Source organism: Astyanax mexicanus, chromosome 23 (genome assembly GCF_023375975.1).
Source record: "Astyanax mexicanus isolate ESR-SI-001 chromosome 23, AstMex3_surface, whole genome shotgun sequence".
NCBI lineage: Eukaryota > Metazoa > Chordata > Actinopteri > Characiformes > Acestrorhamphidae > Astyanax > Astyanax mexicanus.
In genome coordinates, this window is record NC_064430.1 from 956,777 (window position 1) to 976,790 (window position 20,014).

A 20,014-nucleotide genomic window follows, 5' to 3' on the forward strand; every position below is an offset into this window, starting at 1 on the left:
AATTCTATATATATAAAAATCATACTGCCCAGCACTACCAAGCACTTCCCCAAACACACACTTTTCCCAGCATGCCAAGGGACAGATGTGGCTTTCCTGATGAGAGGGTTAAGCCAAGGGCAGAGCTCTCTCTCTCTCTAATGATCACATAATTACTCCAAACGCTATTCAACACGCTGTCGCTGACTAACAGCCCTGTCACCCAGGCACACTTTAATGTAATTAAGCTTTTCACTTAAAAATATTAATCAGAACTTTTTGGGACCTGCTAAGTGCTGCTGTGCTAACGGAAAAAGAGATGGCATTTCATCATCTGCCTTCCAGCACTAACAGAACATGTTTTAATAGGAAATATTAATAACACTGAATAAATAATATGACTTTATTAATGTGATGCATGAAGTTTATTAAAGAGAGTTTGATGAATACCATACATCACTTTTACAGCATTACAAGTGCTTAGATCATAGAAAATCAAAACTCTTTTTTCTAAATAAAAATAGTCTGTCTCATGTCTGATGTTAATGTTTAACGATACCATGGAATGATTATTAAATATTAAAAAAAATGCATTTAAACTTATTTCACACATTTTGTCTGCGTGTCACAATATGATATGATATCGCAAAAATATTTTAAAACATTTTATCATATCACCCAGCAGATCCATCGATGTGTGATTATGTAAACTAAGGACAGTGCCTTTTACACTGTGCACATCAATATTTATTTTTTTAGGAGTCAAAACAGTGATTTACATATTGAAAAAATGTGAAAAATAAATTTAGGCTTATTTACAAATGCTCATGTAAAATTAAATGTCAAGATACACCAAAATTAACCAAAACTGAAAAAAAAACTATCTTTTCCTGCTGGCTGATTATTGAAAAAAATGTTTAACCATAAATGATTGGATAAATGTACTCTGACTTGCTTTATCAAAGAAAAAAAACAACTACAAAACAACCATTCAAAAATACTTAATAAAAACAGCTAAGCTTTTTTAATTTCTCAGCAAATACACAAAAACAAAATATGATAATCTAATCATAACGCATCTCTGCACTGCTACACAAGTCACGCAAGTGAAATTTACAGAGAAATATAGTGAATATTTTGGTAAATAAACAAATGTTAAAGCTAAGTTTGATTACTATTAATATACTAGTCCTGTACAGCTTGTATTTCTCAGCTGGAGCCACAAACAGGCAGTTTGGGGTATTGTGAGATCTGAGTAAATGGAGGAAAGCGTGATCACATGGACAAAATTTTGTGTACAATATAATGTAGAATATCAGCTCTTTAACTGTGTTTACAGGCTCTCAAATAACGCAAGCACTCTTTTTGGCTTCTTGGGAAAAAACAAGCTAATCAAAAGTTCACACCTTAATACGCACGGTCAATTGAGCCAATGATGTTTAAACAAGCCAAGTGTGATCCTAAAACTCAAACTCAACACAAATTACTCATGACTGATGTGATCTGCAGTAAGTCTGAGATCCACACATTGGTGAAGCAGGAATAAAGTCTGGCTGAAATCCAGCCTCCCGAGACTGTTACTGTAGCTCTGGGAATTGTAGAGGAGTGGGTCTGTTTCCCTCAGCTGGCTGATTAACACATAGTTAGAGATTTATTAGCTGTTAAGAACTCTGGGAAGTCATTTAAGTGCTATTCCCAAACGAGTGCTCAGACACTAAGCTGTGTGTATTTACACTGCAGTGTTCTTAGGTGTCGTTGCTTTCAGCATTTGTCCAGATCTGTTACAACAGTGTGGTCCTTCACTCAGATACACAATAAAGCTATTTTACATGAACCACCCTTGTACCTCGCTGTGGAAAAAAAAAAAAAAACATTACCCACCATAGTAGAAACAAACACAATTTGCAGCTTTGTTACTAAGGTTGTCAAAATTAATTTTTTTACCTGAGTCCAATCATTTGACTTTAAGTATCTGCCGATATAGAGTCCAGACCTGCTACTTTCGCAATGTAGTAAAAAAATTAAATAAAATAAAAGCTGGTAAAAAAACAAAAAGATGGCTAGAATGGAAGTTTGCTGGATTAACCTCTGTGCAGCGCCATGATAAATAATCAGCTAAAGCACCACAGAAACTTGTGGGCCATGGACCAGTTTAGAAAACTGTGTATGCTACAATTTTTTACATATACATTTGTCTTGACCCAAATCCAAGCAACACTTTTTACAGCTTAAACAAACAAAGAACACTACTTAAGACACAACACGTGTCTTAACACTTAACACTGGACACAAACAAGTCAACAGCTGAGTCAGCGTACAGGAATAAGGTGACTTGTTCCTGTATAGTCGACATATAAACAGAAATAAGAAAAGGGTGTTACCTTTATAAACACCCAGTTTATATTTAAGCTCTGACACCTCTCTGGAGCAGGTGTCCTCGGTTAGTGTTGAGGAAGTGAGGGGGTGAAGAAGGTCAATGGCAGGGAGGACAGCTGCTGCTGACCCTGCAGTGTCTGCAGTATTTACCCAAGACATGTGATTAAAGGTTCAAGTAAAGCCCTTGGCGAAAACAGATAATGCAAATTTAACATATTATATATTTTTTGTAGTTAATGGCTGACATGGCAGATCCAGTGTCAGTAAAGATCCTTATGTACAAAGAGCTGTAAAAATAAGCAACATATTAATACTATATGATTTGACAGGTTTGTAATATTCTGTTACATCCTGTGGAGTTTAGGAAAGACACTATGCTAGGGTTAACCCTAGCTTAACTCATAGCCCATTTATGAATTATGAGTTAAAAGTTTGATATATATATATATATATATATATATATATATATATATATATATATATATATATATATATATATATATATATATATACATATTTGTCTGCAGTTAAGCTCAAAGAAGCAAGGCAGTCTAGGCTGAACACTTTATGAGGGGAATCAGCAGTGATGATTGCACTGCTTAAAAACAGACTTAACCCCCAATTCCCACCATTGTAGTTCCCACTGAACCAATCAGACCAGCAAGCCCACTGATGTAAACACAAAGTTTCACCTATAACCCTCATTTTCCAAATTTCTCCTCTAATATCCTGTTTGGCGTTGCAGCCAAGCAGAACCCAGACTGATACACCCGCCGTGTTTATTCAGGGTTATCATGACTTCCTTTCATCCATAATTTAAAGAAAATGAGTGAATCCTAGCCATGGGGTGCACTTACTCACTACTCCCAGTGTTTCCATTTAAGATTACTGATGCTATCTGGGAAATAAGGAGTACTGATACAATCTGATACCACATCCGCTGAGGCCCTGTCACAGTCCTGACTGTAATTAAGCTCATCCTACACTTAGATGTGGAGGAACTGTTCCACAGCTCCTGTTCTGTACACTTCAGTTCACTTTATCAGATACTTAGCCTGTGGTCAATGATGCATCAACATGTCCAAATGTTGAGGAAACAAACACCTTCTAATAAATGTATTCAGCTAGAAGTTGGCCATATAGAAAACAAAATATTGTTTCTCAATACTTAAAGATATTTTCCTAAAATACACCATTCAGCAAACAAAATGCATCATCAGTGGCAGATTCCCCCCAAAATGCAATTTAAACTCTCCCTCATGCGTAAGTGTTTAAAAAGGTCTTATTTCTGACCGTTTTAAGCTAAATTCATAAACAGAAAACTGCAAATTGTTTAGTTTTTAAATGTCTGTCTCACAATGTAATTAAATGTTTGCATTTTGCAGCAAAATCAGGTTGGATTATACATTGTACATTTTTGTTACAAGTTACAAAAAAAGGAAAAGTAGATAAAAGCCCTTTCTTTGCTTTACTAAATGCACAAATAAAGAAACTAAGGATTTGTATACATATCTTGCCTCAAACTGTCAGACAATTAAGCTTAACATATTAATCTAACATTCTGTTCTAAATGTTATAAAATGTTGAGAATACCAACTTCTAGACGGATATATGGACATTTCGAATTGAATGTGTGTTTAGGGGACAAAACATGTCTTTAGAATGAAACGCAATTAGACTTTATACTTTTAAAGGACAATATACGTGTTTAGAAGAGAATACAAGCTTTTAGAAGATAACACAAGCAAAGTACAAATGTTATAAACGATTAAGAGGAAAATATGAACATAACGTTAAATCAAACGTTAAGGTGAGAATATAAACGTTTAGAAGGAAATATAACGTTAACCTAAAGGTTAGGTTTAGGAGATAATACAAGCAACGTTTAGGAGATAATACAAGCAAAAAAGGCAACAATATAAAACGTTTGGAGGACAAAACAAGCATAAAACAAGTGTTTAAACGACAGTATAACTGATTAAAAAGCTGAAATTTTCTCTGTACCTGCTAGTTAAACAAACCTATGCTAAGCTAACGACACACCACTCAGATCAGCTAACTTACTAGTGGCACACTGACGTTACATTACACAAAATTACACAATACAACTGAGGCTAAAACCTGTTATATGAGAGAATAAAGCCAGGTATCTGATGCTGGAAGGACAGAAAGGCTGAAATTAAAGTTTTCCCGCTCTGTATAGTCACTTGATAAACTAAACTATGCTAAGCTAACTAAGTTACATCTTTCCTCAGTAAGTTACCTCACAGCTCAGAGCAGCTAATTCTGACTAAATTACACCAAACAAAACAGAACACTGACAATAAAACCTCGTATCTGAGAGAATAAAGCCCAGTATATGTTTCTGGACGGACAGAAAGGCTGGTTCTGACCCGGTTCTGCCGAGTTTGGACTCTGTCATCAGTGAACTAGCTCGGTTAAACTACCGTTAGCTAACAGGCTAACCCGACAGCACAGGCCCAGCTAAACTGCGCTCATCTTGTAAATCTTAAAATTTACAATAAACAGCTCCAAACCTGAGGTCCACAGCGAAGCGGGGGAGTTTGGAGGTTTTTCCGCGGGGTATGATGAACATCTAGTAGAGGTTAATCCATGTTTATTCAGGTTTTGTTAGTGTTGGTTAATTCGAGTTAAAATTCACCTCAGCGTTTTTCCCGCCCGTTTCCAGCGCGAGCCCTAATTAATCAGAGCTTCACAGCGCCCCCAGCCTGTAGCCCGCTCATATACACATCAATATATTATTATTTTTTTGATTTATTTTATTATCTTTCTTAAAAAAACTAAACTTTAAAATATTTTTATTGTAAAATATATTGTTTTAATCATGCTAGAATCATGTTTTATTCATGCTTTATTCTTATTTAATTTGTTTATTTCCATTTTTATTGTTATTCTCTTACATGGTTTTCTCGTTGTGGTTTCTAAATTGTAAAGCACATCGAACGATCGTTGTGTATGAAAGGTGCTATATAAATAAACTTGCCTTGCCTAAAAAAATATATCTAAAAAAAATACACATTTTCTATTTTTGTAAAACTTGTTTCTTTAAAATTATTAAAGTATATTTTTAAGGGAGTCAAACTGGGGCAGCACAAAAACTTGCATGTTGAAATCAATATAAAAAAGCCAGAAGATTAATTTATCTAATTAGAATAGATAAAAAATATGTATATATATTAAATACCAAGTAGCTCCTTCAACAGCATAATTTATATTTCATTTTATATTAGAGAAAAGTGTAAAATTTAATGATTCTTTACACATTTCTGACAGAAGCTCAAGCCTCTCTACTGAGATTCCCTCTATATACATTAATTTCATTAATCACATTAATTTGATTAAATCCCAGTACTAATACATACTAGATACGCAACAGAAATTTGGAACATCAGACAAAGGCTCAAAACTGTGAAATACTGTCCTCATTTTGAGATTTTAAAATATTACGATATACTGTATTACTGTTATATCACCCAACTCTACATATGATTACTGATCTATTTGTATAATACTCAGCTACAGTGTAAATGATGGTCACTCTCAGTATAGTCTGAGTTCAAATAAAGGTTGATTGATTAATATTGTATTAATGAATTAAACAGATGAACCCTATAACCTGCAATGGTTTGCTGGAATATCATTTAAAGCCTCACCCACATGGCTAATATCCCCGTTTTCAGGGAGTTCCTTGTTTTTAAAACCATATTTGACGTGCTGCCAGGGTTTGGTGGGTTGAGTATAGTTTCAGCTGGGTTTTCCCCCCTTTAATTGCTGCTGCAGTGCTACTGTAATTCCTCAGACTTTCCCAAACCATGTTCTGAATATCTCTCAAAAGTTTTTGCTGCTGGTAACCTTATACATAAGAACAGGCTAATGTAAATGTACCATAATCACAGGGCCTTTTAAGGTGGAGTGTCTTAATTCCATTAGCAAATTCTTCTTATCAAGAAAAAACATGGCAAACATTTGAAATTTCCTAAATGGCAACAAAAACGTATGTAATGATCATGGTAAAAGTAAAAATATCTGGTGTTGGCCAATAACACATATTGCCCTCTCTTACACCCTGCACAAAGTGCGTCACAATGCTCATTGCTACCTTACACTCCCCGTTAACAGTCTATTTTCACACCTTCCTCCTGCATTGTTTGAATAGCAACAGTGCTTCTGAATATATATACATCTATGGGCGTGGTGTTCTGGAAATGAGGTGTGTTCAGGTACATTTCTGGAGTTTTATCTTGTTTATCTTGGTAACAGAAAACACAGGAGCTCCACTGACTGAATACAACCTAGACAGACGCCAACAGTCAGACGTTCATGGCTATCTCGGTAACACAGGCGCGCCGAGCGTACACCCCCACTTATTACACACACATGAACACACAGGAGCACAAACCCAACTTTTACATCAACAAAAAACAGAATAGTAAATAAAATAACATTGCTGTTCCCGTAAATGAGCTGCTGGAGCTCCTTCACAGCATCAACCAGCAGCTCAGTTTCCTCTGCTGAGAAGCCTTTGTTGGATACGTCCAGGTAGCTGCACCGTTACAATAGCAATCCACCAAAGACAGAGCTCACCTGCCTCTTAAAGAGAACAATGTGCAAGAGACACTCTGATTGGTTTATTTCACGTTACGCCCAAAATTAACCACACCCATGAATAACTAAGAGACCTAGTACATGTATGGTTGACGGCTCGTCTATAGGTTGCTAAATAGGGCCCATATGGTTACAATGCACCTCCTGTAACACTGTGCTAATACAAGGTGCTAGAAGGGTCTGTACAGATGTATAAACCTGAAGAACTAAACAGTTCTGAATGAAGGAGCTGCAGAACAGCTCACACAATAGAAAATAGGGTCATTCTGTTGCAGAACTGCGGAGGTCATTTACTCTTTAAGGGTTTCCAGATGTGGGCCTGCTGGGTATAATACGGAGCAGCCCTGTTTCAATGGTAGCGGTGTATGTACCAACTTTCAATCTGTTCTGCATCATCAGCATTCGACACACTCAACCCACTAATCAATCAGCTAACAGAACCACAGGGATTGATAAGCTGGTCAATACATATGGTGAGAACAATATGTGGTATATAAAAATAAATTCAGGATATGAAATGTTTAAGGGGTTTAGAAAACAGTCTGTTGCAAAATTAAACAACTATATTTAGCCTATCTGAGCTATTGAGACCTTTTTAAATAAATGGGTGTTAATATATGTGTTAATTTAAAAGTTTGTATAAACTAAACTATGCATATTCCAAACCAATGTTTTAATACAGTGAGAGTAAATAAATAGAGGAAACAGATAATAGATCAATATCAATCTGATCTTTGTGTTTCTATAAATTATACATTCACACGGATTAGTCAACAGTTCATATAATGAGACTAAAATCTCATTTATTTATTTTAGAAGCTGCTGTTTAAAATGACAGTTTTAAAGTGTGTTTAATGTCTTATATTACCAACAATAGAAAAAGCATATTTTTTAGATTTTAGATTGAGATCAAAGCTCTTTCATACTGTAATTGCTACGAAACTGGACTGGACTCAATCTTTCAATATTTCACCCAGCTTATCATCTAGGTCGGAACAAAGTTATTTTATTCCAACACTATATTTAGTATATATAGTTATTTTATTTCAACACTAATATACTGTAAAACTATATACAAATTCTCAATCATATTTATACATCAAGACAAAAGGAAAATAAAACACTGCCCTCTAGTGGGTGGGGATTAAACACAACACAAAAGGAACTCCTGTGATGCTGTAGTTTTGAAAATTTGCAAGTATTGCGATATCATTATAAATATATTCTATTTTGCGTGGTAGGTAGAACACCAAAAGGGTGTTTTTTCAGTTAAATAATTTCCAAATATTTGCCAAATATTCAGCAGGATGTCCCAACAAAACTCTAAGTTTCCCTTTCTTTCCAGAGGACTGTTCATAAAACCAGACTTTCATTTCTTATTACGCTCACAGTCAATCTTTTTAAACAGTGCCAGGCATGAACAGCTCTGACCAGAACAATAGAGCTTTGTGTTTTACTGAAAACGACACACGTAGACTCACTTACTGCAGGGCACGAGCACCCAGATCCAACCAGCATCCAATCAGAGTGTTTACAGAATGTAAAAACAGATTTATAATCCCCTATAAAAGTATTTCCTACTAAATATGCTCTGATAAGACAATGATTAAACTTTACCAGTGTGAAGGAAGACAAACCAAACTGATTGGGAGATATTTCATCATGCCTCAAGATAATGATCCAAAACACTACAAAGGAGGAGTTCATCTGGGGCAAGAAGTGAAAACTTTTAATACTAGCCTAGTTAATCTCCAAACTTAAAGGAGATCTCCGGTGTAAAAACATGTTAAGTAATATTGGTTCCCAAGACACAGAAACATTGAAACTAAAACATAAAAATACGAACATAAGGACATCCAGAAAACTGAACAGATTGAACATATTAATTGTAACATTCAGAAAACATCCTGCAAACTTGAAAAAAACAATCTTTACATTTATTCATTTACATTCTTCTTTTGTTTGTGATGCTTTTTCAGGTTTTCACTGCATTGGGTTTGTACAGGTTTGAATGGCCTTTAAATGGGGTTTTATGGGGGTTACATGGGGTATTAATGAGGTTTAAATAGGGTTTGCACTAACTGCATTAATTGTATTAATATCACTAAACATCTACAGTACATTCTTCTACTGTGATGCTTTTCCAGATTTATAATGCAGCCTGTTTCAGTTGACATTTTTTATTTTGGGGGGTTACTCCCTTCATTCTCCTCTTTAGCAGGTAAAAGGCATGCTCTATAGGGTTTAAAGGAGAACTCTGGTGTAAAATGGACTTTTGTTGAAGTAAAACATGATAAAAAGTTCTTACCTTTGATGAATAGCACACCTTCGTTCTCCCACAGTGTTTAGAGACCCGAAATTGTAACAGTTTATCCAAACACCCTTTAGACTGGGTGATACGGGGCATAATTTACCCTGATAAATCACTTTTTACACCGTTATCCAGCTCAAAGTAGCTCCACACCTCCTGGCTAGAATCCGGAGAGCCCTGACATTTAAAACGTTACAATTAATATGTTCAATCTGTTTAGTTTTCTGGATGTTCTTATGTTTGTATTTTTATGTTTTAGTTACAATGTTTTTGTGTCTTGGGAACGTTAAGCGAGAAACATTCTAATAACCTTGTGATGTAAACCAATATTACTTCACATGTTTTCAGAATGTTCCTGGAACGTTCCTGTACAGCGTATTGCTAAACACTGTATATCACTGTTTAAAGCCTTTCATTAATGTGTCCACTATTCTGAAATAGACTCTAAATGTACAGACTGAGTTTATAATAATCTATTTAATCTCCTGCCAAAAACCTGCCAGACAATAACTCTCTAGATCTTCTGCAGACACTCTATTGTTCTGACATCAAAGGAACAGAGCCAGCGATAATAACGGGTCTGTGGTTCTGCAGATTTGGGAAGTGTTTGTGTGTAATTATGTGGGACTGAGCGTGCTCCTACATGAGAAAATATAAACCTGAATAAGATTATTATTATTATTATTATTTTCACTGATGCCACAGAATGTCCCACAACAATCAACAGCAGCTTCATTTCATTTTCAGGAGCCGAATTCTTGAAATTAAGTCATGATAAGTCGACTGATGAGCACATCAAATAGGTAGGATAGGGGAACAGACTGCAGTTTGCTAATGGTGTAAAATAAACATTTAACATGAACAACTCTATACCCCCATCACTAGTATTGTAAACCTGTTGGGAGCATCGACTAATCAAACACCAACCTTATTCAACGCGGTCCAAACTTCTTTAAAACCCAATTTGACCCCAATTTAAACCCCATTAAATCTCATCCAACCCTATCAAAACCCATTAATACCCCATCAGACCCTATTTAAACCCCATCTGACCCCATCCAAACCCAATTCCCAATACTCCTACAAACCCAATTTAAAACCCAACAAACTCCATCAAACCCAATATAAACCCAATCCAACCCCTTCAGACCCCATATAAACCCTATCCGACCCCATATAAAACCCATCCGACCCGATCCAAATCTCGTCAAACGCAACGTATACCCCATCAAACCCAATTTAAACCCCAACAAATCCCTATTAAAACCCCAACCCAAACTCCTCTATGCTCAAGTCCAACCACCCCCTAACCCCACACCCCCATTGCACTCACCGTTGGCGTTCTTCCCGCAGATCAGGTGCTCGTAGCTCTGCAGGAGGCCGTACAGCTCCGCGTCGTTGCTGACCGCTGCCTCCAGTGCGTCCACGTGCACCTCTCCCGCACCTCCCGCACCCTGCACCTCCAGCGCCCTGCGCACCACCTCCTCCATCAACCTCTCCACGGCGGACGCCAGGCAGATGGCTGCGTGCTCGTGCACCCGCACGGAGACGCGCGTGTCCACCATCCAGCGGAAGAAGCGTCCCACGGAGAGCGCGAGGCCGCAGCGCGCGGACTTGCCCCGGCGCAGGGACTCCCCGGAGCTCATGCTGTACAGGGACATGGCCCTCACCGTGGCCGCGAGGCAACTCTCCGCGAGCCGCCAGCTGGTCACCAGGCTCACCGCGCTCTGCACCTCGTGACGCGTGCACCTGCAGTGCAGCACGCTCAGGCGCTGCGCCTCGCGGGCCACGCGCAGCAGCGCCCTGCGGGAGAGCGCGGAGAAGCGGCGCGCGAACTCGGCCGTAAAGGAGGCGCGCGGGGCGACTTTGCGCAAGACGCGGTCCACGTCGCCCTCCGTCCACGGGAACTCCTCCAGGTGCGGCAGCCGCGGGCACTTGGAGAACGTGTCCTCGGGGTCCTCGTGCAGCAGCACCGTATTTACCGTGTCCCAGCTCCCGTGCCTGCTGCTCATAGAGCTCGTGCACTGCCACCAGGTGCACCGGTGCGGAGCAGAGGCCAGCTGGGAGTTGGACTTGGAGGAGGACAGGCTGAGGGACCCGGAGGAGTCTCCAGCTCCGTAGCCCGAGTCCAGAGTCAGATCTTCCAGGGTCTTCAGGTTCATGCTGCTGCTGAGTTGAGTTGCCATCTTCTAAACTTGCACCCAAAGTCCAGAAACCTCCAGAAGAACTTTTAGTAGCAGTCTAGTGAGACTCGTTAGGAGAACCCCAGAGGAATGCTCTAGAAGATACTCTAGGAAGAACCTTCAGAAGCCTCCCTCCAAAAGGTTAACAAGTGTCCATCTCGTAGGATGCTAATGGATTAGAGCAATTAAACTGCATGCAACTTTCTACCAAAGTCCAGAAACATTACAAGATCCTCTACAGAAGAACCCTTTCAGAAGAACCATAAGAAGAACCTTCAGGTTAACTCTTCAAAATCCCCTAAAGTGTAAACAAGTGTCCATCTCCTTGGTTGCTTTTATGCTGGTGCAGAAACCCCAAACGCCCAGAAACCTTCAGAAGAACCTGCAGGAGAACCTTCAGAAGCCTACAAGGTTTAACGACTGTCCATCTCTTGGCTGCTGTTGGGTTTGAGAAACCAGATTGCATGTAAACTTTCTACAAAAGTCCAGAAATTTTCAGAAGAAACCTCTTAGAAGAACCTTCAGGTTAACCCTTTAGAATCTCCCAAAAGTTTAGCAAGTGTTCATCTCCTTGGGTGTTGTTGTTCTGCAAACGTCCAGAAATCTTCAGAAGCCCATCTCCTTGGGTGCTGATGTATTTCAGGAATCGGGCAGCACCTGAACTTTAAGTCAGAAGTCCAAAAGTTCCGAAACGTCCAGCAGACCCCTCAGAAGAACCTTCAGGGGACTCTCAGCAGGCTTCAGAGGGTTAAAGCGTGTCCATCTCCTGTTAAATCTGTGCAACAGAGCAGCGCGTGCACTGCCAGCAGCTGAGTGGAGCGCGTGAAAGCAGAGCGAGCAGAAACAGCTGAGAAGTTTGCTGCCGGAGGATCAGCTGACAGCCAGCCCTCAGCCAATCAGAGCGAAGGAGCAGCTGGAACATATTTGCATGCCACTCAAGCCGCCTCTCAGCCAATCAGAGCAAAGGCACGGTCCTATTTGAGCCAATAAGAACGGAGATACACTATTCTATTCACCTTTTTTTGCAACTTTGTCTTACATTTTATTCTTAGAAATTTAACCCACCAGGACTAACCATCTACCACCTTTCAATCAGCCAATCAGCTTCAATCAGAATTATTTAATTCCAATAATAAAGAAGTACAGACAATTTCCCATTAAACTCAGTTATTTCAGTTAAGTGTACACCAGTGCTCTCTTGAGGACTTATACAGTGTGACCAAAACTAAAGTAACACGATATCACAAAGTGAAGTTATTCCTTTATTTATTCTTAAAAATAAGAAAATAAAAGAAAATGAGATAAATTTACATTCTTTATATTCTCTACAGACAATTTCACAGAAATCAGCCTTTAAATATGGCACCAGAGACCACTATCTGTTTTATTTATCTTCTTCCTAACTTACTCTTTATGGGGCAACAATAACTATTAATCTCGTTTAGGGCACAGACTAGATCAACAGCTCAGCACCTTTCTATCTGATTTATAAACAGAGAGAGAGAGAGAGAGAGAGAGAGAGATAAAGGGAGAGAGAAAGCATTGAAGTGAGAGTAGTAGAGAGAAGTAGAGAGTATTAGAAACAGAAAGAGAGAGAGTAGTAAAGACAGAAGAAGAGAGAATTAGAAAGAGAGTGGGAGAAGTAGACAAAGAGTGTAGTAAAGAAAGAGAGAGTAGAGAGAGTAAGACCAGTTAGAGAAAGAGTGAGAGTAGTATAGAGAGTCGTGGAGAGAGTGAGAGTATTAGAGAAAGAGAGAGTAGAGAGAGTTAGAGTAGTTAGAGAAAGAGTGAGAGAAGTATAGAGATTAGTGGAGAGAGTGAGACTAGTAGAGAAAGAGAGAGTATTAGGAAATAGTAAAGGGAGAGTAGTAGAGAGTATTAGAGAGAGAGTAGAAGAGAGAAAGAAAGACAGTGAGAGTATTAGAAAGTGAGAGTAGTAGAGGGAGAGTATTATAGAGAGGAAGAAAATAGTAGAGAGAAAGAGACAGTATTAGATGGAGTAGTAAAGCGAGAGCAGTAAAGAGAGAGTATTAGATTGTGAGAGTAGTAGAGAGAAAGAGAGAGTGAGTATTAGAATGAGTGAGAGAGTATTAGAAAGAGTGTTGTAAAGATAGAGAAAGTAGTTAGGAGAGTATTAGGAAGAGAATGAGAGTAGTAAAGAAAGAAGGAGTAGTAGAGAAATAGAGGGAGTGGTAGAGAAAGTGAAGTAGAGAAAGAGTAGTAAAGGTAGAGAGAGAGTATTAGAGACAGAAAGACAGTAGTAGAGAGAGAGGTAGAGAGAGAAAGTATTATAAAGAGTATTAGAGAGATAGAGAGAATACAATACAAAACACTGGGCAGTTTTTTTCCATTGACCTTATTTAAAAAGACAAAAGACGGTCAATGTTAAAAAGCACCAATTAAATTGTAAATTTAATCCATATTAATTCATAATAACCCACATACTGAAACAACATCATACCTGAGTTCTCTCTCTCTCTCTCTCTCTATATATATATATATAAAAACACATCGTACATTAACTCCAGAACTTTTCTGTAAAGTTCTGCTATTGGCTGCTGTGATTGGCACTTTCTGGGCCCGCCCCCAGAAATCCTGAGGGCTGAAGAGTCATTATATCACAGTTGAGTTCAGTACAGGTTCTCCATTCCTCTGCAGTTCTCAGATCAGAGCTGCAGACACAGTGTGTGCCGCTGACCCGCGGGCCGAGCTCCAGAACCCTAGCAGAAGCTCCACAAATGCTCCAGGCCCATCCAGACCAGCGCCAACATCCCACCATCACACCACAGTGCCCTCGGCCCCTAGCCCTGCGCCGGCTTCTTCACAGCGCTGTTCCACATGCCCCGCTTAGAGTGATAATAGTGATAGAAGTTCCTCAGCCTCAGTCTCTCCACCTCCAGACCGTTCTGAAGAACCCTGGAAAAAACGAGAAGAAGAGACAGAAAGAGGAGAGAGAAAATTAAAAAGGTGTTTAAAAACATATTAATATGTAAGACCATTGCAAATACTTATGATAACAACAATAATAATAATAATAATAATAATAATATTCTCATCCTAAAAAACAGAACATATATTAAAATAACAAGATAGTATCTCACAATAATGACCAAGTTTCTAAAAATAACAAGATAGTATCTCACAAATAACAAGATAGTATCTCACAAATAACAAGATAGTATCTCACAAATAACAAGATAGTATCTCACAATAATGACCAAGTTTCTAAAAATAACAAGATAGTATCTCACAAATAACAAGATAGTATCTCACAATAATTATTGAGTTTCTAAAAATAACAAGATAGTATCTCACAAATAACAAGATAGTATCTCACAATAAATACTTAGTTTCTAAAAATAACAATATAGTATCTCACAAATAACAAGATAGTATATCACAATACTTTTTGAGTTTCTAAAAATAACAAGATAGTATCTCACAATACTTATTGAGTTTATAGTTGTTATTATTATTGAGAATAAAGTACACCAGTGCCCTCTTGTGGTTGCACACAGTATAATCATGTTCTTAAAAATAAGAAAATAAAAGAAAATTAGATACATTTAAATTCATTCATAGAAATCTCATAGAAATCAAATCTTGTTTAAAAGATAATAATGACTTATCTCAAAAACAATTAATTAAAATAATTAGAGATTATCTCAGAAATACTGAGAAAGTAATAATTAGGACTTTTTAAGCTCAAAACAATGAGATAATGTCTCAAAATATTGACAAAGCACTTTATGATAATGACTTACTATTACTATACTATATCACAACAATGAACAACAATGATTTCAAAATATCAAGAAAGTATCTCAAGATAACGAGAAATCACTAAAATATTTAGAAAGCCTAAAAAATAAAGACCAACGAAGCAATTCATGACAATAATGCCAGAAGTGAGTTTTTTTCTGAAATGTATTTTTTTAACAGCAAATAATTAAAATTCAAATGTTTGAATTACAGAATTAAATATTCATATTATTTATTATTAAATGATAAGTTTATCAAGTCAGAATGAACTAAAATACACAAAATGCAGATTTAAATACTCATAAATGAACAACGTGTTGATTTAACACTGACAAATTAACTGTGTTGAAATATTTATCCTCATACCTAAAGAGCACAACATCTCTTATTCTTAATAAAAAATATATGATTTTTATTATTACCTGTCCAAGAACTCCCAGTCCTCTCCTCCCCAGCGATCCTTAAACTCCTCCGTGTTCATCCCACCAATCTTATCAAAATCTGATTTATAAATTCCAAACAGGCCAAAGCCGTTCACCTCCCAGTAGCCTGTAATACAGGAACACAACAGCACTTATTAACATCAGCATTTTATCTGATTCACACGTTTATTAAACGTTTATAACTCTGTATCCTTATAGGAGCATCACTTTACCGTGATTTAAATAGAAATTTAAATTTATATATATAAAACTTTAGAATCAGACATATGTCTTGTGCTTCTTTGTGTATTTTAATACCACAAATGAAAGGTTATTATTATTTTAAAGTTAGTATTATTCTATAATCTGGGGCCACTAGGTGGAGCCATTACACAGCTAACATGCCCATGTGAAACACCATTCATGAAGCTAAAATCCTGTATATCTACAGCTTTGTAAAAAATGAAGAGATCACTTCAGTCTCTGAATCAGTTTCTCTGATTTTGCTATTTATAGGTTTATGTTTGAGTAAAATGAACATTGTTGTTTTATTCTATTCCTGCTTTAATTATATTACTATTACTAGTAACTGAAAAAAGATGCAGAACTTTCAGACCTCAAATAATGCAAAGAAAACAAGTTCATATTCATAAAGTTTTAAGAGTTCAGAAATAATCAATATTTGGTGGAATAATTCTGGTTGTTTTTTTTTCATGCATCTTGGCATCATGTTCTCCTCCACCAGTCTTACACACTGCTTTTGGATAACTTTATGCTGCTTTACTCCTGGTATAAAAATTCAAGCAGTTCAGTTTGGTGGTTTGATGGTTTGTGATCATCCATCTTCCTCTTGATTATATTCCAGAGGTTTTTAATTTGACAAAATCAGAGAAACTCATCATTTTAAGTGCTCTCTTATTTTTTCCAGAGCTGTACATAATATTTATTGCATTTATTAATCCTTATCCTGTATAGAATGCCTGTTCACCATAGGGTTGGAGAGGCGAGCTCCCGCAGTCCAGCCTCATGACGATGGGGGCGAAGGCCAGCCTGCCCTCCACACAGTGCTTCCTGATGCTCTCCAGGATACTCATGGGGAAGTGAATGTGCAGATCACACAGGAACACGATGCTGTGACTGTCCTGAAAAATGCCCAGAGCAAAAACTACAATCAGTTACAACCTTACTGTAGATCATTAATACAATTATCTGAACATCTGAACATGTTAAACCAAACAATGATGTTTTAATACAAACAGATTTAGGCTTTTTAATCCTCCTGCCTGGTTTAAACAGCAGCAGAGCTTCTGAATATATCTACACTGATGGGCGTGGTGTTCTGGAAATGAGGTGTGTTCAGGTACATTTCTGGAGTTTTATCTTGTTTATCTTGGTAACAGAAAACACAGGAGCTCCACTGACTGAATACAACCTAGACAGACGCCAACAGTCAGACGTTCATCGCTATCTCGGTAACACAGGCGCCGTGCCGAGCCGAGCGTACACCCCCACTTATTACACACACATGAACACACAGCAGCACAAACCCAACTTTTACATCAACAATAAACAGAATAGTAAATAAAATAACATTGCTGTTCCCGTAAATGAGCTGCTGGAGCTCCTTCACAGCGTCAACCAGCAGCTCAGTTTCCTCTGCTGAGAAGAGTTTGTTGGACACGTCCAGGTAGCTGCACCATTACAATAGCAATCCACCAAAGTCAGAGCTCACCTGGTTCTACTCTTAAAGCGCATGTCAAGTGATGCCCAAAAAACACTCATGATTAGTTAAGAAAATTAAGAGAATTAATACATGTTTGTGCAAAGTGTACTTTTCCTGTCGTTATGATAGCAAAGACACACTGACACGCCCTAAATCAAGCTGCACAGTACATATAGGGCTCTAACAACTGATCATAGTAATAGTAATAATAACTCTTTTATTAAATGCTTACCTCTATTGTGTCCACGCCCATCTGTAATCCTGAAGATCTCTCGAAGTTCCCTTCTCTTCTCAGATACTCGTACCTGCACACAGACCCAGAGCGTCCACAGTTACACACAGCCAGGTGTTCCAATTGGAATGTGGGCCACAGGTAGACGCCACCCTCAGGTCATACCAGATTTGGCTTATAAGACCCCTGATGTGCTTAATGTGAGAGCAGAGCTAAAATTGGATTATATTGGGCCTGGCATGCAGGTGTTAACCTCAGAGCATCACTAACTGGGGCATTAATTGATTGCATTTGAGTTGAATATACCCATATGGGCCGGTTTAAAGTCAATTTTTACATATAAAAGTACGATAAAAGTATAATAAAAAGAGCATGCCTGAATAATCAGCAAATAATGATCTAATTATTAAGAATTAATGTCAATTAATGATCAATTATTTAAAGCTGGGTTCACCCTTATACAGCTCTGGAATAAAAATAAGAGACCACTTAAAAGAGCATTTACAGCATCAATGGGATTGAAAACATTTTAATAAAAAATTAAAAATAATAAGCAATAGAATAGTAAAAAAAATAAAAATAAAAATTCTAATTTTAAATCAACATTTAATATATATAAATATATTATATTATATTATATATATTAAATAATAATTAATAAGGGAATAGTAAAAGTACAGTAAAATGATAAAAATAATAAAAAATAATAAAATGAATAATAATGAACTAAGAACACAAGAATCAAAATATAAAACATTAGAATAAAAAGTAAAATTAAAAGTAATAATAAATAAAAAAAAGATTAAAAATTAAAATAAGAAAAATAAGATAAGATAAACTAATTCTAAAAATAAAAAATTATTTAAAACAGTCCCAGGCTTTTGTCAGTGGAAAAGCGCTAAAAGTTATCAGGTAAAATTACTTTTTCACATTTGGGTCAGATTTGTTTGAATATATATTCTTTTCCTTTAATAAATGAAATAATCGTTTAAAAATTGCTTTAATATTGACTCAAATTATCTTTGTATGATAATCTGAAAATATAAGTACAACAAAAAATCAAAAACTAAAGAAATTACGGCACTGTAGTTTTAAAATCCAGAAAATTAAATTAATAGGTGTAATAAACTGGATTTTCTACACTGCACTGCTGTTTTAACACTAATTACCAAAAGTAATCCTCCATCTGAAAGCAGAGCTGTAAGAAAGTGTTTGACTGGATCTCGGATGCAGGTGCTAAACTCACACTGTGACTAATGGCTGCTCGGAGCGGGGGTTGACGCGGTGTTCCCACGCGGCACTGTGGGTATATGCAGATGGCCTGTGTAAGTAGGGCTGAACATACAGGCACTCACCTGGGCACGGAGCTCTCCCTCAGGGCCTGTTCCACATCCATATCTTCACTCTCAAAATCCACCAGAATAACGCTGAAGCCGCCGTCGCCCGTCTCCCGGTGCAGGAGCTCCATATCCAGTATGAACTGCTGCACCCAGCGGGCCTGGTTCTTCACTGCACACACAAACAGAACCTCCATCACCCGCGGTACCGCTGATTACTGACCATCAGCACCATCAGCACCATCAGCATCATCAGTACCATCAGCACCATCAGTACCATCAGCATCATCAGCATCATCAGTACCATCAGCATCATCAGCATCATCAGCACCATCAGCATCATCAGTACCATCAGCATCATCAGCATCATCAGCACCATCAGCATCATCAGCACCATCAGTACCATCAGCATCATCAGCACCATCAGCACCATCAGTACCATCAGCAGCATCAGCACCATCAGCACCATCAGTACCATCAGCATCATCAGCATCATCAGCACCATCATCAGCACCATCAGCACCATCAGCACCATCAGCACCATCAGTACCATCAGTACCATCAGCATCATCAGCACCATCAGCACCATCAGTACCATCAGCAGAATCAGCACCATCAGCATCATCAGCACCATCATCAGCACCATCAGCACCATCAGCACCATCAGTACCATCAGCATCATCAGCACCATCAGCACCATCAGTACCATCAGCAGCATCAGCACCATCAGCACCATCAGCATCATCAGTACCATCAGCACCATCAGTACCATCAGCATCATCAGCATCATCAGTACCATCAGTACCATCAGCATTATCAGCATCATCAGCACCATCAGCACCATCAGCATCATCAGTATCATCAGCACCATCAGTACCATCAGCATTATCAGCATCATCAGCACCATCAGCATCATCAGTACCATCAGCATCATCAGTACCATCAGCATCATCAGCACCATCAGCATCATCAGTACCATCAGCATCATCAGCAGCATCAGCACCATCAGCATCATCAGTACCATCAGCATCATCAGTACCATCAGCATCATCAGCACCATCAG

General features: G+C 37.9%; 2 protein-coding genes across 2 annotated transcripts in view; both read right to left on the minus strand.

The window, feature by feature from the left end:
• The window catches only part of abtb2a (ankyrin repeat and BTB (POZ) domain containing 2a), a 41,043-nt gene extending 28,578 nt beyond the window's left edge, over positions 1-12,465 (minus strand). Inside the window, exons 1-2 of the mRNA XM_022665246.2 lie at positions 11,829-12,465; positions 10,626-11,508 (exon numbers count right to left, since the gene is read on the minus strand). Coding sequence (XP_022520967.2) covers positions 10,626-11,478 — 853 coding nt within the window. The 5' untranslated portion in view covers positions 11,479-11,508; positions 11,829-12,465. The remainder of the gene's footprint in view (positions 1-10,625; positions 11,509-11,828) is intronic.
• A 259-nt stretch (positions 12,466-12,724) lies between these two features.
• Positions 12,725-20,014, minus strand: part of b4galnt4b (beta-1,4-N-acetyl-galactosaminyl transferase 4b) — a 151,269-nt gene continuing 143,979 nt past the window's right edge. Inside the window, exons 17-21 of the mRNA XM_022665248.2 lie at positions 18,970-19,123; positions 17,615-17,687; positions 16,648-16,801; positions 15,660-15,786; positions 12,725-14,391 (exon numbers count right to left, since the gene is read on the minus strand). Coding sequence (XP_022520969.2) covers positions 14,277-14,391; positions 15,660-15,786; positions 16,648-16,801; positions 17,615-17,687; positions 18,970-19,123 — 623 coding nt within the window. The 3' untranslated portion in view covers positions 12,725-14,276. The remainder of the gene's footprint in view (positions 14,392-15,659; positions 15,787-16,647; positions 16,802-17,614; positions 17,688-18,969; positions 19,124-20,014) is intronic.